Source organism: Pectinophora gossypiella, chromosome 19 (assembly GCF_024362695.1).
Source record: "Pectinophora gossypiella chromosome 19, ilPecGoss1.1, whole genome shotgun sequence".
In the NCBI taxonomy this organism is placed as follows: Eukaryota; Metazoa; Arthropoda; class Insecta; order Lepidoptera; family Gelechiidae; genus Pectinophora; species Pectinophora gossypiella.
The window spans coordinates 9699049-9722027 of NC_065422.1; the positions used below are offsets into that span (position 1 = coordinate 9699049).

The following is a 22979-nucleotide window of genomic DNA, read 5'->3' on the forward strand; positions in this document are numbered from 1 at the left end:
CCTAACACTATAGGTAATTTACCTACATTTCAACAAAACTAGATACAATAAGTTTAAAATGACACAAATATTTAATAAGTATGTGTTTTTTAATTTGCCTATTATAAAAATCGGCAAACATATTCAAGCACATGGGGTTTAGATGTCTCAAAGTAAAATTCAACCATAATTTCAATAAATATAAGTGATTTTAACCAATTGTTGTGAATTTTTACAGACCTTTACTTCAATATTTTACCAAAATATTTAAAAAACTGACCTTTACAACCCAAAAATACACAAAATATTAAAAAATCTGACCTTTACAACCCAAAAATGCAAAAAAAAAAATGTTTACCTAATGGTTGTAAGGGATGTTTTTTAAATACCACAAGGGCGTAAGGGTTAGTAACTTTCTTATTATGCTAGTTATTAAAGTAAGAATTCTATTTTTAAGTGGTAGACTAGAAAATTCTAAGATTTTTGGTATTTAACATCTTTCAATACATTTAGAATGACAAAAGTTATGAGACTTTAAGTATCAAGAAATGTTTTTTGTTTCTCCTGAAAACCTGTCATTTGTCCCTTACGTCAATTGAAATTTCCAGCGACGATATGTATGGATTGAAGACATAAAATTAAAGTAGGTAGGTTATTTATACGAAAAATTAAGCAAGAAATCATGTTTTCAATTTAATACGTTTATTTGGTACACATATCACATTTAGGTGTTTCACATCTACTCTATGAAAGTTGTGGTGACAGGTTAGATAAAAAGCTTGGATTAAAAAATAAAATAATATTATCATTATTACAACGTATTATGTTAATATTTTCACATCTGTATTATGAATATTTTAACTTAAAAATGCCACTTTACACATAATCTACGAAAAGTTTGACCTATTACAATTTGACTGAAGCAAGTTTGCTAAAATTTCTAAATAATAATTTCAAGAATGTTAAAGCTTTCAAGTGAAATTAGTATAGCAAGAAAATACTTTTATTGGTAACAATAATTGAGAATGACAAACTATAATTATTGTACTTTAAAATGCCTACAAAAAATAATTTAAAATTCTGGTACTTAAAGTACATAAATGAATATAATACTGTAAAGTTTATGAAAACAATTTTATTTTAAAGCATTAAATTATTATTACTATGACATAAAATATTTATTTTTAATATTGAATATAAAACATTTCAACATAATAAAATTTAGAAATGGACAACTTAATTATAATAATAATAGAGATTCATAGACCGTTTATAATTAGGCTTTAAAATAATAATTTAAGTGAGTATAAAACCCGAGATAGATTTTAGTACTTCTAAAAATACAACATTCACCTACACTGATGTTTGATAAAATATTATATCATATTTAAATTTACTTAAAAGTTTTGTCTCGTAGACAAGAATGGTACATGTAGGCCGATATGATAATATAAATTCATAAACTTTAAATTATGTAAATTCATAACTATAAATTATAAAATTTTATACTTACATAGGAAATAATGCTTTAATATTTTGGAATGAAATGACTAGTATTTTATTTAGTCACTTATAAATATTATTATAAGTTGACATCGTTTCTAAGAAACGGTTAAAAATAATAAATATTCATATTCCCTCAGTGGATAATCCATCATTTAGCTATTCTTATATTTTCTTGATACGTAGAATCAAAACATTGAATACATACAGGGTGCTAGTGACATCGTAACGAAAACTTTGAGGGATAATTCAGACCATAATTGTGAGTTGATATCAAGTCGAATTTTCCGTCGCAAAAGTATAAAATAGAAAATATTTCAAAAATACGAAAATAAATCATGATTTTTGCGACGGAAAATTCCACTTGATATTAACTCAGAATCATGGTCCGAATAATCCCCTGAGTATTCGTTACGATGTCACTAACACCCTGTATTTAGTAAGTATATCTTCTTAACCTATATTTTTATTTGCTTTTTCTCTACATTTTACCTAAATAAACTTTATTATTATTATTATTATTACAAATTGTCTTCTGATTGGATGTGGCTTTACCCACCCCAGAGGGGATTATAGGCTTGAGTTTATATTCTATATGTTTTCATTACAAAATCAGACGCAGATTAGCCGATTAAGGGTTGAACTTATGCGACCGCACGCGGCGGAATCGACGAGGCACAAACGCTCGTTCTTTATCTCTCTCTAACAAATGACGGTTCTGAGTGACGGAAAGGGATAAAAGCGCCGCTGTGCACACAGATTTCGTTCACCCCTAAGTATACAGAGTTCTATACAAGTCAATATAAAACAATGTGACAAGAAATCTCAATGTTTTGTTCATTCATCAAGAAGTGGACACGCAGCCATAACCTGGACACTTCATACAAAAAACCTTCGACATTATCGCACACGCGTATCTGTCTGTGTGACGTCTGACGCCCATACGATTGAAGACTAAAGTAAGACCGAGGTGGGGTGAGGTAAACTTAGCTCAGCCCCTGGTGAGGAGCGAAGAGTTGCCGTTCTTTACGTAGTATTATTCCTTATTCTATAAAGCAGCACAGGTACTTAAGCATGTTAGGTAATTTAGTTAGATGTCTTCTTCCTCGTCAGGAACCAGGTCTGCATGGGTTCAGCTTTCCCCTTCATGGAGACGTGGCCGCGGTAGGTCAACTCGAACTGATCATCGTGGTTGTCTTCGCGCATCAAGTAACTGGAAAGAAGAGTAGAATTTAGGCTTCCCTTCATGATGTGGGTCAGGATATTACCGACTTGATGCGCAGTACCAATGCACTTATTTTGTACACTGAGTTACTATCTGTCTCTCTAGCGTTGTCCCGTTTACCACAGGGTCCGCTCACCTAACCTAAAGGTTTGACGACTGCTCGTCTGACCTTTTAACCGGCTAAGGGAAAATCAGCCCGACACAGGATAGGTCATATACCTCCGAAACGCAGTTTTTTCACGGTGTCTACTTCCACGTGACCGGACTAACCTCCAAAATGACTGAATGAATAATGATGCGGTTTTTATATAATCTGGACCTGTCGGGCTGATTTTTCAATAAGCGGAAAAAAATATGAATCAAATTAAATATTTTTTGATGATGATGATGATGATATTGCACATACAAATACTAACTTTGTACGAATAAATTCAAATATGGAAACACTTTAAAGTAAATAGGTACATAAATAGATGTATTTACTAAAATACATGCATTTTGTGTGAGGGATATTCAACACTAGGCAGTGACGAAGGATATCTTCGTATGGTTTCCCAAGTACACAACCAGAGGTAAGTAGATTAAGCACTTGAAAGTATTCAATACCAAACTGAGGGACGCTTTCCAACCACTATTGTGTTGTCTATCGGTCTGAATAGATACGAACTTGGTCATATAAAAATAAAACAAAAGATTTTAATCAAATAACTGGCCGAAAAAATAAACCACATTTAAAATAAAATCAAACGTCAAAATGTCTAACAACAAAGAATATTGAAAATATAATTATTTTTCTTTCTAAACTTGACAAAACATAAAACCTAAAGTAAAAAATGGCTTTAATAATAAAATAATTCGTTTATTTATTTTCATGTAAAGTGATTTTTTCATTTTGATTTTCGCGTTTATTTAAATTTCCTGTTTTGAAATATGGATACTTTCATGGAGTTTTATTTTGACGAAGTTTTCAACAATTTGGATCGTGACTGTTTGAGTGAGAGGTTTAAACGGAGAGAACTCGTCGAATATTTCAATTCTGTCATTGCTGGATGTGCTAAAGGTATGCACTTTTATTTACTTTAGTGTTACTGTATGTCGTTTTAAATAAAAGTCTGGCTAGTAAAAACTTTGAACTGACGAGTGTAAAAGACTGGGTTGATAAATAATCGAAAGTGCATGTAGGGATTATGGCGTTTAGTGGCATCTGCCCATATCTTGGGAAAAAGACTTAACTGGCTAAGTTTCACCCTGGAATACCTACCTAATAACGGTCTCCGTGGTCCAGTGGTTGAGCGTTGGTCTCACGATCCGGAGGTCCCGGGTTCGAATCCCGGTGGGGGCATATCACAAAAATCACTTTGTGATCCCTAGTTTGGTTAAGACATTACAGGCTGATCACCTGATTGTCCAAAAAGAAAAATGATCTGTGCTTCAGATGGCACGTTAAGCCGTTGGTCCCGGTTACTATTTACTAATGTAAGTAAGTAGTCGTTACATGAGCCATGTCAGGGGCCTTTGGCGGCTCAATAATAACCCTGACACCAGGGTTGATGAGGTTGGTAATTCACCTTACCACCCACATGATAGAAGAAGAAGAAGAAGACCCTGGAATATCCTAAAATTGTCACCCAAATCTACCATCGTGCAAAATGTGACAAAACAAACCCCTACATTGTGTAAACAGATTTTGACGTGTCTCATTTTAAGTTTACCTCATCATCATCATCATCAGCCCATTAACGTCCCCACTGCTGGGGCACGGGCCTTCCCTATGGATGGATAGGGAGATCGGGCCTTAAACCACCACGCGGGCCCAGTGCGGATTGGTGGTTATTAACGACTGCTAATGCAGCCGGGACCAACGGCTTAACGTGCCTTCCGAAGCACGGAGGAGCTCGAGATGAAAACTTTTTTTTTGTGGTCACCCATCCTATGACCGGCCTCTGCGAAAGTTGCTTATTTAAGTTTACCTCAGATGGTATTAACTACTACGCCCGAGAAATGGGGAACGCTGAGGTTTCTCACCCGGAACCAAACCCTTTTTAACTTTATGATGATATATTTCTTTTTAAAACGGGATTTTTTTGCACACCTACAAGGCAGAGCACGCTGAACTTAATTATATTTGTAAAAATCCTGTATGTTCTGTTCTAGCAAATAAACATATCTGTAAAACGCCTTTAATTTACAGGTCAAGAGAAAACCGATGACGCGACCTGCAAGAACTTCGTGTTATCAGCTCTAAGATATCACAACAGCTGTAAGTCTAACAATGGGGACGTCTGCCTGATGGGGAAGTACCATAACCTGCTGTACATTGCCATGAAGTTAGCCTTTGACTGGAGTCTCCAAGACAATGGGGTTGTGGCCGCTTTGCTGGATGAGATGTATTTCTGTGAGAAGACCTTCGAGAGGATATTTCTGGGTAAGTCTCTTAATCAGTCCATTGGGTTAGACAGGCCGGATACAATTTCTTGAGAACTGTATACATAGGTATTATAAGGAGTGGTCCTTGGAGACGAAGGGGAATCGGCATATAATATGAATCTATGACCTTGCGCCGGGTTGCTTCCGGATTTCTATGTGAACAGAATGTGTGTTTCTATCGAACTAATATTGAAAGAACATCAGCAGAATGTTTCGGGCTTTGTATGTACGTAGAGACTTTTCATCTATATCAATATGCTTGTCATCATCAGTTTTATAACACAGTCTCTAAATTACAATATTCATCAGAAATCAATAGCAATCCAAAATCAATTCATGTGCTTAAAAATATGCAAAATTAAACCACAAATATGCCTACGGAGTGATGTCTTCTATCGATTAATGAATAATTATGAACATAAATTAATGAACTTATTAATGACCCATTTAATTTCAATTTTATTTCTGGTTTTCTAGGGGCAATATTTGGGACATCGGCACCTCATTTCTTGGCCGGTTGGAAATCTGACTTTATAGATAAAGAAGAGAATATACATGCACTGGTTTTCTTCTTAGATCACGCTACCAACGCCAACTTGGAATATAAAGAAGGGGACAAGACGTACAGGTTTATAGATGTCCCTTTAGAAAGTTGTGGCATGGCATCGCCTGTGCGAGTCGTCATACAAATGGGAGCAGCAGAAATGCTAATGATTTTACTCAGATTTGGAGCAAGAATTACAGTACAAGACAACATTGCTACCAATCCTGTTGAATCTATACTAGACAGGCTTAAAGAATATAATAGAAAATATCCGTACGAACTTGTTACATGCCTCAAATTAGCTTTAAGAGCGGTGCCTCATGTAAATTTTACAGTGAACAAGAAACAATATCAGGATTTAGAATTGCCTGACGATTACAACTATCAAAGGAAAGTTGCTTTGGAGAAGTATGGGGAAATATTACAAGATCATCTAGTACCTACTTCTAGATGTGGCCTAAAACCCGTGGAGTTGAAACACCTCTGTAGATGTCAAGTAAGACAGATGCTATGGAGTAATTTTGAACTGCCGTTTGGGATACCAAAACTGCCTATTCCTGTATCGCTGCAAAGGTATTTAGATTTGTTTGAAGATTAAACTTCTTTATTTTAGTAACTGTTGTTTATTTGCAACACCTATCTCTATAATGAGACTTATATACAGGGGTTAGTGACATCGTAATGAACTCTAAGGGGTATGCTTCAGTCCATGAATCTAAGCTAATGTTAAGTGAAATTTTTCGTCTAAATCATTCCTCAAAGTTTTCGTTATAATATCACTAACACCCTGTATGTAATATACACTGATATATGACTGATGATAATGTATGCATAATACCGCTCCCAGGGGGACAGAATCTTCTCTGCCTTCCACTGTGGTAATTCCTGTTTGGCGCGTCCTTACTGTGGGGGTTCGCCTTTTACTTCAGTAGGCCGGAGTAAGTTGGTGTCTGAGTTCAGATAGGGATCCAGACCTATGAATGCTACACCGAAAAGAGTGTGGATCTTAAATTAGTGATGATGATGATTCCGATCTAGCGAAAACGTACTAATTGGTCAATGACAATGGAATTTTACAAATACGGCTGTACACAAGAGCTTATAACTTTTTTAATTGGGTACGATGTCTTTTGTATTGACCTGTAAGTATCCTCACTGACGTTGATGGTGCCAGGAACACCGGTGGTCTCGCAGCGGCTGGTCAGGTTGACAGTGTTACCGAAGAGACAGTAGCGCGGCATGCGGTGACCAATCACTCCGGTTACCACTTCCCCTGAGTGAATACCGATGGTGATACCCTGGTGAAATATAAGATTGATAATGGAAAGCCAAATAAGACCGTAATTTCTTCAGCAAATGGTAGAAAGAACGAATTCAAATTTGTTATTAATGCATAAACCATATACGCATAACGCATACAAAATTAAACATCAAATGATTTTAAATAAGAGGGATATTGAATGGATTTCACCCCTTCGTAAACTTAATTCACCTGAGCTAATTCACCTAGGTGCATTAAACAAACTTTTAGTAATCTTTAATCACCAGGGTGCATTAAATTTACTTTTCAAAAACTTTATTCACCTTATTCACCTGGGTGCACACAGGTTCACGTCATATAGCGAGAGATACATTAGTGGGATCAGTTGGGCAAACAAAAACAATATTAAAGTAAGTGTAGGTAAATACACCTTCACGATGCTGTTGATATAAGTTGATAGTAATATTTTTGTGGTTGGAGGCAAGTAAATGGTAAATCTCTACAATTTTATGACCGTTTGAAGATGCATTGATTCTTTATTCCTTACTATGGCTTCCATGATTTCATCTATCTTTATCCCTGCTACCTCATCTGTAGGTTGACTTACCACAGGTTCACCATCGACAGTGACGGTCTGGGACAAGTCCATCATTTCCAAAGCCAAAAGGGAAATATGCTTCGCGTGGGCTACTTCATATTCTGGCAGACCTGACACTGCCATGTACTTGTCTCCAACGGTTTCCACCTGCGAAGATTTATTATTGTATTATGCGCTTATTCATTATAATATATTAAAGTACTGAACCTTCAATAGCCAATACTGATTATATACGAATATTTTTCTCGTTTTCTGTAAGCGGCTTTTGTGAAATTGTTTCACTTGCATATTTTTCCGTTATTGATAAGTTTGTATGCAAGTTTCAGAATGACTCTAAGTTATCAAGACATTCCTCTAGCCAGTTGTTCCTAACTAACTGCTGACATCCTTTATCGATTTTGAAATGAATGAAATGAAATTGTGTTCCTCTATAATTCAAACTGTACCTTATACACATTAGGGTTCCTTTTCGGGTCAGTGAGCACATCAAATGCAGTGTACAAGTCATTGAGCATCCGGACGATCTTCATGGCTCCCTTATGATCAGTATGTCTGGCGCAGTAGTTGGCGAACCCGACGATGCCACTGAAGAGCAGGGTGACGGGGTCGTAGCGACGGGCAGGGACGGGGCGGCGGTGGCGGAGCTCTGTGGCTACGCTGATTGGCAGTACTGAGTAGAGGAGCCTGGAAACGATTTTACTATGGATAAGTTTCATGCGTTGCTTCTAGTTCTCCTAATTCCCAGTTCTAGTTCTCGAACTGGTGGTAAGCGTTAATATTGTAGTATATATAGAATTAAAACAGAATCTTGACTTCCAATATAATATGTTATATGATACTTATTTTTCTTTAGTGAAAATATATCTTAAGTTTGCGGTCAATCAAATCGTCCATGATTCCAATTAAAACTTACATATTAGATGACAAACGTTTTCTTGGGACTGTCCCTGGATTTGTTAGGACATTGCAGATGGAGTCACTCGATTGAAAGTAAGATTCCACTCTTTGAAGGCACTATGATCCATAGGTCCTAATTTGCTTAATTAATTAAATTAGAATCAAACGAACCTGTCTGTCTTCTGCTTCTCAGAATCCAGTTCCCTGAAGGTCTGCTGTAGTTTGTCAGTAAGGACCTCCAAGTTCTGGGTCAGTTTGTAGTCAGCCTCGAACTGTTCTGACATGAGGACCAGGTCGCGAGTGGCATCGTGGAGAGGAATATCGGAGATGCAAAGACCGCGGCTGGAATGCAATTAATAAACAGATTAATATTATTTTATCAATTTAGTCGAGGAGTATTAAAAAAATAATAATAATTCAAAAAAATTATAATAATTAATTAATTTACTTTAATTCTATAGTCTCTGCTTACCCCGGTGGGAAATAGGCGTGAGTTTATGTATGTAGTCGAGGAGTCTTTAGTACCAAATTGGGCGGAATTTATTTCGCTTCTTATCATTCTGGATGTCATAAATGAGACTGTGGATTAAAGAGTCTTATGCTGTTCAAAGTAAAAGCAAAATTACCGTGTCAAATCATCAAGGTTAGTCACACTGGGGTAGCATTGAAACACGACGACGTCTGTGTCGGGAATGTACAGCATTTGTCCCTGAAAACAATAAAAATCGTCACTTTACCAACAAAAAAAAACAGTTTTACAACTTTTTTTTTTGATTACTCAAATCTAATCTATAAGATTCCACTGCAAGGTAACGGCCATGTTCTTTCCAGTCTTCTTCTTCTAAGTATCATGTGGATTATGAAGTGCATTACCAACCTCATCAAGCCTGGTGTCAGGGTCATTATTGAACCACCAAAGGCCCCTGATGTGCGTCCTGTAACGACTACGTACATACATAAGTAAGTAGTAACCGGGATCAACGACTTAACGTTCCTTCCAAAGCACGGATCATATTTCTTTCGGGCAATCGGGTGATCAGCCTGCAACATGTCTTAACCAAACCAGGGCTCACAAAGTGATTTTTGTGATATGTCGACCGGGATCCATCCATTTGGACTGCCACGCCATGTACCATTTTGTCTATCGGGGTCTTCCGTCTTGAGAAAACGTTATTGTATAATTATTTCATAAATAGTATCGTCTTGGTACTGATTTGAAAACCATTACTACCTTTTAGCAGAAAATAAATATCTAAACTCACCTTTAAACGCAGCGAAGCAATTTCCTCGTGGGAGTCGTGAGGGACGCACATTTCTTCCGGCTTGGTCTTCAACACGTAGACAGTGTTAATGTGGGCCAGGACATTGGCGAATGTCATTTCCAGGTGGGGACGAACCTGGTGAAAGATTTATAGGCAAATTTTTTATGCTCGTCAAGGACAAACAGTTTTTGACGTGATTTATTGTAGATTTGCCGCATATGGCATTGAACATACTGATACTTGGCCGGACAAATGGGGAACGCTAAGGGCTCTCATCCGATACAAAATTTAAGACAACAGGCCTGAGGGTGTCTTGGGCGCGGACCTCGGCTCAGGGCGTCGTGTGAAGCATAACAAATAAATATAAGAACAAACTCCAGTTAACAGTCGAAGTTAAGAAAAAGTATATATTTTGGCTGCGAAATTAAGCAATGTTATGTAAAAATTATCTGAACACCAATCACTTCTTTATTAAAGACTTTTAGTTTTAATGGAGCTAGCAATAAGACGATGATGGTGCAAAAAGATGCACAGAAAATCTATAATATGTTCGCCTGCAGCGATGAAACAAGCATAAGATTTTACATCATAACTCACAGTGTCCAAGACGTCGGTGATCTTGCATCCTGGCCTGGTGACTCTGGGCAGGAGACGGGAGACGGTGCGCCCCGCTTGCACGATGTTCAGCTCGCGGTCGAACATCAGGTGGAAGGGAAACACGCGGCAGAATGTGGCTGGGCTCACCTTCGGTTCTGTGGTGTGAAGTTCGTTTTTGTGAAAAGTTCATGAATGATGCTTCTATGCTGTTCTGGGAGCAAATGAAAAACATAGAAAACGTTCAGCTGCTTGTCTTCCCGGGCATGTCGTAAAAACCGACAGAGGGATTGTGTCCTCCAACATGATGGACTAATGTTATGGGCGATAGGCTGATCACTTATCACCATAAGGTTCATCATATCCAGCTTACGACATCGTATCAACAGTGGCTGCAAGTTGTCTTTGATTACTTGTGGCTCTGCCCACCCCAGTAGGGATTACGGGCGTGAGTTTATGTATGTATGTAATGTTCATGAATGATGAAGTGATTTGCCGTTTCCGGGAATGTTCCCAAAGTGCGAATGTTCCTGTTATAACATATCTTTAATAGTAAGGACACTGACTACTTTTGTTTTGAAATTGTGTTTGTCTCTGATTTTAGCTGCCTAAAGGTTAGATAATACAGCTATTTTACATAACTTATGCGCGATTTGAGGAGCTCGGTGGCGCAGCGGTAAACGCGCTCGGTCAGCGATTGTTGAAGTTAAGCAACTTTTGCAAAAGCCGGTCATAGGATGGGTGACCACAAAAAAAAAGTTTTCATCTCGAGCTCCTCCGTTATTCGGAAGGCACGTTAAGCCGTTGGTCTCGGCTGAATTAGCAGTCGTTAATAACTATCAATCAAACAGTGGAAACATTCCTGAGAACGTCATATTACTGTACTTATATATTTTTGAAAAAATAATGTCGCCACACTCGAATCTAAAAGAACAACAATAGAAAGTGTCATCTTACCAAGAGACAGGGTCTCGATCTCGGCGATCTCCGGAGCAGACACGCGTCCTGATGTAGAAGTCTCTGTGATCAGAAACTGGACGTGGTCACATTCCTCCTTCGTTTTCAGGATCTCAACCTTCACTTCGGTGTTGTGGAGCTTGCTTGCCACTGTCTACAATACGGTATAATAAAGTTGCCATCAATTTATAATATAATTTGAGTATATTAGTCGTTTCATTAGAAATGACAGATAGACCATGAGGAGATAGAAATATATTATTTGCTGAAGAGAAATGTCGTCCTTTAATTAAATAATTTTCAGAAAGAAAAATGCATACATAATTTCAAAAAATGGTCATCATGAAATATAATTGCCATTAAATGCTAATAAACACGGTAGTAAGTTCTGAAGAATCATTTAAAACTGATTTTGTAGCAAGCGATTAAAAAATATAGAAGTTACCTTAACAATTCCAATGACGATGTGCTCTAATCCAGGTCTGTCGGAGTAGTAATGGAGCACCAAAGCCCCATCTTCAGGACGCTCTGTGCATCTAAACGACGGGGAACGCATTCCAGGATATAATGTACCGAGGTGGTCGTGAAGACCGTCCAGATTCTGAAAAAATTAGAAGTATAATTTAAATGAACGGAACAAGTCAAAAAACATATTCGTGAGACTAATAAATAAGACTTGCTTCGAAAGGCATGTTAAGACGTTGGACCCAGTTACTACTTACTGTGTAGTAAGTACGTAGTCGTTACAATATCATCCATATCAGGGGCCAATGTCGGCTCAGTGATAACTTTGACGCCAGAGTTGCGGAAATTGCTCAATGACCAACACCCACATGATACAAGAAGATGTAAATGAAACAAGCCCTAACTAGATATAAAAGTAGTTATTTGTCACAATAACCGAACCTGCAAGAAGTCCCGAGGAGTCGCACCCAGCACCTGCAAGATCTTGTCGTATCCTGAATCTTGACAGAACTCGAAGAAGGTCTTCCCAAACAGTTCCAATATAGCATCAGCAGGAATTTCTGAAAATAGAATGAAAGAAAGTACGTTAGAGAATTGATGAATTTAGTTTTCGGTAGCGCTTTTGCGCATATCAACTTCTCCGCAAGAGCAGCGATGTGAATTATCCTCCGGTTGATTGAGGGGAGGCTCAGCAGTAGTACGCGTATATAGGCTATTTATGTATGTTTATGACCTTTTCTTCATCTTCTAATCCCATTATTAACTGATTTCCAGCCCTCGTGATCTTTTGCTGCCTCTGTAACTTGCTCCCATGAGAGCTATTAATTTTCGGTCATCCGAGCGTCGCCTGGTCTCTTTGGGCCATTCCCTTTTGCGTTTTCCACGCGCATACCAGGTCAGAGCTCATCGGGATGGGTGTTCCACAGGTCTTCTAAGGACATGGCCAATTCGCCGCCATCACCCTCATCATGTTTATGTTGCGTTATACATATATAATATTGGAAGGTAGAACTTACGCAGGACTTCTACAGCCGCCGTGATCAAGTTGTACGTGATCTCATCCTCGTAGATCTGTCTGACGAGGAAACTTCCTTCCATTTGAACCTCGGCTTTCTTCCTGAAATAGTAACAAATCTGTTTGGAACGTTCACATTTGGCCAATCATTTCTCATAGTACTAGGGGGCATATGCAAACTTTTTGAAGTGTAGGAGTAGAATCGGCAACACATAACCAGTCCGAATAAAATGAACTCTTTACCACATCTCGGAAACACATAAATAAGATCACGCTTCTTTCTCGTTGGTGTAGACAGAAACCACGGAATTCCACTTACTACGGTCCTGGCTTACCACCTTCGCTTCTTCCACTCTCATCAAAGATATCTTGGAGAATTGTTGTGTTAAAGAAAGATAGAGAATAGGGTATATGTATTATTATGTTACTTGTCCCGGACTCTAATCTCAAATAAAATCATTGAACTCCAGAACCAAAAAGTATCACTTTATAGTAGCATAACATTTAAGTATTTCTCTACAGATTCAAACGAGGAAACTGAAAAAAAAAAATATTTACACCATAAACAAGAAAGTTATATTTTATAAATAGACTAATCAAAGATGAAATAAATAATTAATAACAAACCATATTCAAAATCTTTTACTAATTATTTCTAATTGATTAAATACCTATTAAAATGAATATTAAGTATGAGTCTATTTTTATTTGACATTTACTCTTTGAAAAATGAAGATACTATTTAGCAAGACCATGTACTTCTTATGTTGTGTTGTTGGAATAAATTCAATAATGATTAAGTTTTTATTCAGTCTTTATTGAATCAAAAACAATTTGCACAATAAATTTACACGACACTGTGCTATTTACTGCACTGAAAGTATTGTAAATGCTTACGTATAATGGTTTGCTTCTTGGCTGTGCCACAGATTAAGTAATCGTTACGTCATCTAATCATTACGTCTGGACCCTTAGATCCCCTTAACCTCGTAAGACCGAGATTTCCAGACACAATAGTTAACACATTCACTGTGTATAAACCATATTATACAAAAACTGTATAATGTGTAAATGTACATGTGTGTCGTAGGTTTTACCAGAATACATTTTTATATTATTAATGGCCCCGATTCCTGCAGACACCGCCTAATTTTATTTTAGGTTATATCCGTCATTTTCGTATCCGTCGAAAAGGAAAGGGACGGATGATTCACAGCTCTTAATTTTAGGAAGAATGAGTAAATGAATGAATAACCCGGGCGAATCAAAAGGTACGTCGCTGGTATGCATTCCGTTTGACGTGCTGTTTACTTAACTTTGTCGGGTTATTGACGGATGTAAAATTTTTAGACGGTTGGTTTAGATTTGTGCTTAAAATTGACGTGTGTTCCATAAATTTTATGCTTGTCGATTACCCGTCCCTTTCCTTTCCGGCGGATAAGAAAATGACAGATATAACTTAAAATAAAATTAGATGGTATTTACAGGAATTAGCACCATTATGTCGTTTCTATATCTCGGGCCTATGGAGTCTCGGACTTTTGGAAAGCGTGCGTGGGGCCGAAGCCAACACGTAGAGGCCCCTTAATACAATTTAATCTAAATGTTGTGTGACACCAACCGGCGATTATCCCTGTATGCACTACGGGAGTGCACCCAAAGACAATCTCCGGTTCGTGAAGGACTATTATTATGATTATATTATATTATGACGTAATGAATTTCAATCACACACATTCATGTCCCATATGTGGGGCCCTAGAGAAAATGGGTAAATCCAACGGGTGGCTTTTCAGATTGACTTTTGTTTGTTACGTAGTGAACGTATTAAACAATGGGGTTTGGATTTTGATAGGACTAAATTAGACAATTGTATTATAGATGACTGATTGGACATGACTTACTTGATGGTCTCCCAAGTCTCCTGGCCAAAGGTCTTCATCACCAGCAACTCAAGGGCATAATTCACAAATCCGTACTGAAAAAATAACATGTAGATGCCTTAATAAAATTGTTTTTTTTTTCTACAGAAGATAATCTTGTGGAAAAAATATTTATTCTACTCGCAGTGGAAAGTATTACGTCATGCTTTTACATATATACATAAACTCACGCCTATTTCCCCCCTATCCCGGTGGGAAATAGACGACTACGATCAGAGACTACGGAGTCCATTTGTTTCGGTCCTGACATACTTATCTTGCTTCCTCTACATTCATCAATTGCTTCATACACGCACGTCTGTTAATTCAAAGGGAATTGCACAATTTTTTCCCCAATTTGGACTACATACGTCATGTTTTTTTGGGGTAATTAGAGGTACATCCATTGCAAGATGACTAAGCAACAATGCCTCACTAAGTTTTCTGTTATCTACGTCTATAATGGTGGTGTGGTCACTACCACATTACTAAAACTTACCATTTTAACGATTTGTTGATTTTATCTGTGAACAAAGAGCAGAATTATTAAACATTATGATTCTTAAATAACAATAACATTATTAAATTATCTCAACACAAGGCCGTAACTTGAAACATCAGTGATATATATTATTTTGGATGAAGAATCACTTTTCCGTTTGCAACCACTGAAACTTTTGCTCTCAAAACTTTTTCCGAAACACTCTACGTGCAAATCCCTTAAAAAATTAATACCTAAAACATGCTAATGTACTCTCACAATTCCCCTTTAAACAGAAAGGAGAGTTTCCATATCCCATTACATCCATTAGAAGAGAAAAACTGGATCAAATTTGGGTACATATAGATATGTTTTGATATGTAGTAGGCTGAGCTGTAGGCCATCTACGGGGTCCACAGGTGGCGGTTAGTGGAACGGCCATCAGATATGATGGTTAGCTGCGAATATAAAAATAAGGAGGCCCGACCAAACAGCGACAGGTTTAGCAGAACCTAGTGGGTAGCTCACTGGGACGGGCTAAACTATAAAACGCTACTTAGGTGCTATGACGATCTTGTGACGTAGCGAGTAGGCGCCGCTACTTCAAAAGCGCACCCCTAATGCTAGGCAGCAGTGGTGTCAGTACTGGTTGGAGGCCGAGGAAATGGATTCTGGTAGGGCTCTAGCTAGAACATCACCGATTGAGAAATTTGTCTGTGTACTGCGGAACGGAAGGCGACTGGGGCAACTACCGTTCTACACGCCCTATCTATAGTGTAATGGCGATTAGTCCACCGACAAGAGCGCAGCTCTTAAATAAAGAGAGAGATATGTTTTAATACAATCTGGGATAGCCCTGTTCGGAGAATGTATGACTATCACGGGTTCAAATTCCAGCTCAGGCTCTAAACCATTGAATTTTGACTTTATGCGTTGGATCATAGATAAAACACGTAAGCTCGACCCCTATTACATTGGGACAATAAGCCCCTAGACACTATGGCGTTAAGCCGTTGGTCCCGGTTATTACTTACTGATGTAAGTACGTAGTCGTTACATGAGTCATGTCAGTGGCCAATGGCGGCTCAGTAATAACCCTGACACCAGGGTTGATGGGGTTGGTAATTCACCTCACAATCCACACGATAAAAGAAGAAGATGGGACAATATATAGTAAAGTGTGGGTGTATATTGTGCACCTTATCGTATCGCGCCTTATCCCCATCGGGGATATAGGAACGATGCAATGTTATGTTATGATGTTATGTTTAATAGTTCTTTCATGGAGGAGTAGCCTAGTGACAGCCTCCGTGGTCTAGTGGTTAGAGCGTTAGGTTCACGATCTGGACGTCCGGGTTCGATTCCTGATGGGGACATTGTCGAAATCACTCACAAAAACAATAGCCGGGACCAACGGCTTAACGTGCCCTCCGAAGCACGGAATCATCTTACTTTTACGGACAATCAGGTGATTCAAGTCTGAAAAGTCCTTACCAAACAAAGGACAGTCTCACAAAGTGATTTCGACAATGTCCCCATCGAGAATCGAACCCGGACCTCCAGATCGTGAGCCTAACGCTCTAACCACTAGACCACGGAGGCTGTAAATTCTTATACTTTTATATTATTTTAAATAACCATTTTCGTTTAGTAAACTCCAATAAAAAGTAAATCAACTCAACTCAAAGGCCATGACAACACACATACTACACAGCTATTTGTTTACTTGCCATCGGCGGAAAACTCATTTTCTTCTGTGAAGCAATTTCACAATCACTTTGAATAAAAGACAAAAGGGAATTTTACACAAGCGCCCACAGGGAAGTACTTTGCCAACTGGTTAAAGTCATTGTACTTCTCAATAAAAAAATCTAAGTTCTCCTGAATTTTTGTTGAACAATAATATGATTTGAATTCGAAAAATTAACACGTTCACTGTGTATGAACCATTTATGAGGCAATAAACTTAAAACTCAAACGTGCATGACCCATATGTGGGGCACAAGGGAAAATAAGAAAATCCGACGAGGGGCTTTTGAGGTTGTTTTTTTCTTACCATATTGTGTCTATGTACATAAATTCTAATGTGTTTATCGAAAAATAATATTTCACGTGATAGGTCGATATCTACTTTTCAGTTACACAGTGAACGTCTTAAAATTAAGAATTAAAAACCTTATAATAAGGGTGTATTATATTATCCAGTAAGCTGTCAAATTACATTTATTTTTTATTCCTAATATCATTACTAAACTTACGAGGTACCTAAACTTAATGAACTTGCGAGGTGTTTCGACTTTTTGTCTAAATATAAGAAGCTATAAAATTATACAAACGAAGTCTTAAAATAACTTAGTTTGATAAAAAAAATACCGAGTTCGAATAAAAAAGTTGGAACTGTTCTTATCAATCCCTGTTTCGCGAGTTTTTTCCATACCTAGAAAACTGCTATGCTTAATAATTAGCCTGCGAACTGGTTATTGGCGAGAGCGACTTTAAGAAACAACGTAAGCTCACGACTATAATATCCCAATTGGGATAGTCAGAGGCACATCCATCGTAAGATGAACTAAGTGCCCATACGTCACTGAGTTTGCTCTAGGCCAGTGGTTTCTAACCCTTTTAATGTCGCTACTCCTTTGTACAACTATGGAAAATGAGTTTAACCCTAATTTAAAATAATTAAAACTACACAAATTCGCACGAATATATGTTTAACTAAGAAAATGCACGTTTAGGTAACTACTAAAGTAATAGCTTAACTTAATAATAGTTAACTAGTGTGAAGATTGAAATTGCTTTGCATTCGCTACTATTTTGTTTATTGCGATTTTAATACTATTTCGTGCCATCCCGTGTTACCCCCCTAGAATCTCCGTTTTACCCCTGAGGGGGTAATTACCCCCAGGATAGGAACCACTGCTCTCGGCCAACGTGGTAGGTGGTGAGTCGTATAGATGGATATTTCTTTTTATTGAGCGCAATGGACACAAAATACTATAAGGCGTTTGCGTTGAGACAAACCCATGTCGAGTTTAATAATGCTTCTTGGCGTATAGGGTATTATGTTAATTTTTTCTTCGTCAATAATAAAAAAAGGACTAAAGGCGTAAACGTAAGGCGTATAGCCGTTTATATGGTCGAGCCAACTATATTAGTGAATACACTTCGAAAAACCTCTGTATAATGCATTTGCCTGATTGAAACTAAAATCTAGATACGGCTCTGCGCATGGTGGTACTTTTTTTAATTCCATTCGGTCTCTCTTGAACTGCTGTACAAATAATGAATAGGCATTCATTTTGAATGTGAGGCAAGAACAAAGAGAAAGCCTTACGAGATTTAACTTCAGTATTCAGGTTCCCAAATTTTTAATCATAACAAAGAATGAAAATTAGTAAGTTCTATTTCATAGGTATTGAGCAACATCATGTACCCACTTTAGAACCCTGTCGCACTATCATATTTGACATTTAATGAGACTTACGGTTTAATTTGTCAAAAAAGTTAATGTGACATGGTTTGAAAGTGTAAAGATATTAGTACTCGTAACCGTAACTATGCAAAATTATTAAATGCATGAAATATTTCACTATATACAGGATATTAGTGACATTGTAACGAAATTTTTGAAGGATGATTTAGACCATGATTCCTGGTTGATATCAATTTTTTGTGACATAAAAATCCACTTGATATCATCTCAGAATCATAGTCTGAATCGTCTCTCAAAGTTTTCGTTACGATATCACCAACACCCTACTTTTCATTCGGATGTTTACGATTCCAGAACCAACAAACATGTCGTGTTTATATATATGGCTATGGAATTGTGAGAGTACTTATTACATATAGGTAATCGATTTCTTCTTTCGTGTGGGTTGTAAAATCAATGACTGACTTCATCGACACTGCTGTCAGGGTTGCTAGTGACTATATCCTCAGGACTATATCGAACCACCAAAGGCAATAGGGTAGTTTCCAACTAGTCAAATCAGTTACTTTTTACTAAAAAGAATTTGTATGAAAAAGCAACCTGTGACGTCATAGAAAAAGTGACAAAAAGTCGCACTGATTGATAACCATGTCACAATATTACATTTTTCTTAATTAAAATTCATAATTAAGTTAAATTGAAAAAAGAACGCGTTCTCTTTGTCAGCTTTAGATCATAATTTATCTTTGGCCCTGGTAGTCCAGTTGGTAGAACGCTTGCCTCTAACTTTGAGGTCGCAGGTTCGAATTCAGCACAGGCCTAAACCAACGATTGTCGAATTTGTTTGGAATGTGATCAGCGGTGAAAGAAAACATCGTCAGGAAACCCACATTCCCGAGAAATGCATTTTCGGACGTATGTGACCTAACTTGTATTGGGCTGGTTTACTCTTCACGAGTTGGAAGGTCAGGCAGGCAGTCGCTTCTGTAAAAAACCGTACTTGTCAATTTTTCAGGTTAGGTAAGCGGACCATGTGAAAAACGGGATAATGTTAGGGAGATGATGAAACTATCCAATTGGCTGATGACCGTTCCGAACACTGCTCATCCCAGGATTCCAATACCGGGAGTGACTGCAAGTTATCGTCTTTGGTTCTGCCCAATAAAATAATAACATACATGATCCATGTACCTACGCTCACGCCCGTAATCCCAATCAGGCCAGACAGAGCTATATAACTCATTTATAACTACATAGACTATGTTAATGATGCTGGAATTGATGTAGAATAATGAGCAATATCATGTATCCACTTTCGAACCCTGTCATACTATCATATTTGACATTTAATGAGACTTACGGTTTAATTTGTCAAAAAAAGTTAATGTGACATGGTTTCGAAGTGTATTAGTACTCATGACCGCGTACATTATGTTACTAGATGCTGGTGCAGAATATTTAATATTTTTTTACAACGCCATCTATAAATCTCAACTGTTACTGTTAGTAACAATGCTAGAATCACTAGCGGTAAAGGTTTCCTCGCCTCCATGTCGGTTACCGGTTACAAAACCCGCTGTTTGCACTACTTCACGCTAGATGGCGCGCTAAGTCTTAAAATGGAAAAATTAAGAGAACAAAATTAAATGTGTTTCGGATACTGTTAATGCAAAAATGGAATTCAAAAATATCATCCACAAAGTTTTTATTAGTAAAATGATTACAAGTTATTGTTTTATGTCACTATTAACTAATAAAATACTATATAAATAACATGCTTTCCCAAATAAAACAAGATAATAATCAATGTAAAGCAGAGAAAACTATAGGTATATAAATGTAATCTATTAACTTTTAAAACTTCTTAGTAAAACATAAATTTGTAGCTCATACACTTAATTTTTAACTTAATTAAAAGTCTTTCGTAATAGATCGACAATTTGCCGCAAAAACAGCATGCTAAAAAGCCAGAAAACAGCATAACACTCACCTTTTTAAATTCTACACCCACCAAAATATATTCACCAGTTTAAAAATTCAAAATATTATAGCCATGTGAAATTCTACGTAGTGTTTATTATTTATTTTTAATTTAGACCGACATGGATTTCCACTACACAACTGAGTGCGCCAAGAGATTGGCGCAAACTGACGGACGCTTTTTATTGGTCGAGACGATGGCTGGAGAGACAAATATGAATTTCGAACGAGTAATTTCTTGTTTTTTCCTGCAATTTTAAATACATTTTATAATTAATAATTTTATTTTTCTTTTCTGTAGTTCTTTATTTGAGCAAATAGCTATCACAGTGGCTTTATTTTTCTGACTTAGTAGGGCCATCTAACGGAATTTTCCTGAAACTTTGTTGTTGCTATGTGTCACTAGATGTCGGGCTTTGTTCTATTTTCTTCTGTTTCCCCAAGATAAGGCTGTCGACAAATGTTACGACTATTTTATATTAAATAATTTTTTTATTGTATTTTTACAAAATTCTTTGCTGGACAATATTTAAAAAAAAAACATAGGTAAGGCGTTCAGCTGCTTATCAAATCGAGTAAAATACAATAAAAGTCGTTCGAGCGAATTTCTTTTTAGAAGAATCCGAACCTCATTTTTAACTATTGTGTCTTGAAATCTTGGCCGCAAAGGGTTAAGTGTTTCTGTTTTTTTCCGATATTATGGTCCAGCTATATTATTATATAGTAATAGCCTCCGTGTTCCAGTGGTTGAGCGATGGGCTCACGATCCGGAGGTCCCGGGTTCGAATCCCGGTGGAGACATTAATATATCACAAAAATTACTTTGTCATCCCTAGTTCGGTTAAGACATTGCAAGCTGATCACCTGATTGTCCCAAAAAGTAAGATGATCCGTGCTTCGTAGGGCAGGTTAAGCCGTCGGTCCCGGTTACTAAGTACTGATGTAAGTAAGTAGTCGTTACATGAGCCATGTCAGGAGCATTTCGCGGCTCAATAGTCACCTTGACACCAGGTTTGATGGGGTCGGTAATTCACCTCAAATATAACCCACACGATAGAAGAAACTATATATTCTTTCATTATAATAACTTCACACCTAATTCATAAAAGTAAAGACATTAATACCCAGACTTCTTCTGACACAGTGATACCAACATAATTATGTAAATCCAACTTAGTGGCAAGCATGGGAGGCATCCTTCACAAGTCTTTGTAAAGTCCCTTGAACACATCACTATTTACCTCAGAACTAAGTTATATCATTACATTATACAGATTACTAAGTAAGCAGTTTCAAGCTGAAACTCTCTAATGCAGGCTTGTAAGTTCACATGCACTAGTTTGCTTAGTTGATATAATTAAATTATGGTAACATTAGAATACTTAGATAAATGGAAGTGGAATTTAATCTTTTTTGAATTATGTATTCTTTTTTACGATGAAATACCAATGAATTTGTCGGAAAATAAATTTAAAGCTCATGTAAACCTTAGGTACTTTATGTAAAATAGCTTATTATAATATTAATGGTGCTGATTCCTGTAGACAGCATCTAATTTTATTTTAAGTTATACCTGTCGTTTCTTATCCGCCGAAAAGGAAAGGGACGGATAATCGACAGGCATAAAATTTATGGAAGACACGTCAATTTTAGGCAGGAATTTTGAAAACCCTCCCAAAATATATTGGCCAATAACCCGACAGAATGAATTTGACAGCACACGTGAAACGGGTTGCATACTAGCGAGGTGCCTTTTTTATTCGCCCGGGTTATTCATTCATTTTAAAATTTACAGTTGTCAGTCACCCGTCCTTTTCCTTTGCAACGGATAAGAAAATACAGGTATAACTTAAAATGAAGTTAGGAGGTGTCTGCAAGAATCGGGGCCAATTTTTAACTAAACGATAAAAGTGTGTGTTCCTCTAGATATTAAATACGTAATTTCTATGTGTTGCTGTTGCAGTTTCTTCTCCTTAACCTTAACACTTTGCGAAATGACGTAGATTCAAAAATGTTAAATTGAACTTCAACAACTTTATCCATGATAATGACTTTGAATAAATCATTCAGATTTCTGAATTAATATATGAAATTGAACGAGATTGGATCGATCACTTGGTTAAAGGTTCATTAAAATGTAAACAGCCTTTGTTAGAGCTATACGACAGTGATAAACAGAAACTTAAAAAAAAAGGGTTTTAATAACTATTTAGAAGGAATGAATGCAAAGTCGTAAGACCGTGTTGGAAAGTAAAACGAAACGCCTTTGACTATTTAAGTTTAAGCAGTAATTCGTGTGTTGTAGTTTGCAATATCGGAACGCAATAATAGATACGTCGGACATGTCAGTTTGAATGTGTCTCCCTCTAATTCACAGGTAGATTGACTTTTTGCTGTTCCTCTCTCTCACACATACTGTCTGTTATATATGTC

General features: G+C 37.1%; 2 protein-coding genes across 2 annotated transcripts; one reads left to right on the top strand and one right to left on the bottom strand.

Annotated features, from left to right (window-relative positions):
- Positions 1 to 1214: 1214 nt before the first annotated feature.
- On the bottom strand, positions 1215 to 20697 carry LOC126375666 (guanylate cyclase soluble subunit beta-1). Its single transcript, XM_050022729.1, has 15 exons — positions 20557 to 20697; positions 15149 to 15173; positions 14632 to 14705; positions 12729 to 12829; positions 12154 to 12272; positions 11693 to 11848; positions 11248 to 11401; positions 10294 to 10448; positions 9697 to 9831; positions 9061 to 9143; positions 8606 to 8776; positions 7984 to 8221; positions 7547 to 7684; positions 6819 to 6976; positions 1215 to 2695 (listed from the first exon to the last, which is right to left on the bottom strand). Exons 2-15 carry the CDS (start codon positions 15149 to 15151, stop codon positions 2569 to 2571), a joined length of 1812 nt encoding a protein of 603 aa, XP_049878686.1. The 5' UTR covers positions 15152 to 15173; positions 20557 to 20697; the 3' UTR covers positions 1215 to 2568.
- LOC126375702 (uncharacterized) lies at positions 3638 to 6276 on the top strand. The gene is made up of 3 exons (XM_050022798.1): positions 3638 to 3767; positions 4899 to 5132; positions 5612 to 6276. The coding sequence occupies exons 1-3, from the start codon at positions 3638 to 3640 to the stop codon at positions 6274 to 6276; spliced, it is 1029 nt and encodes a 342-aa protein (XP_049878755.1).
- Positions 20698 to 22979: the final 2282 nt, after the last annotated feature.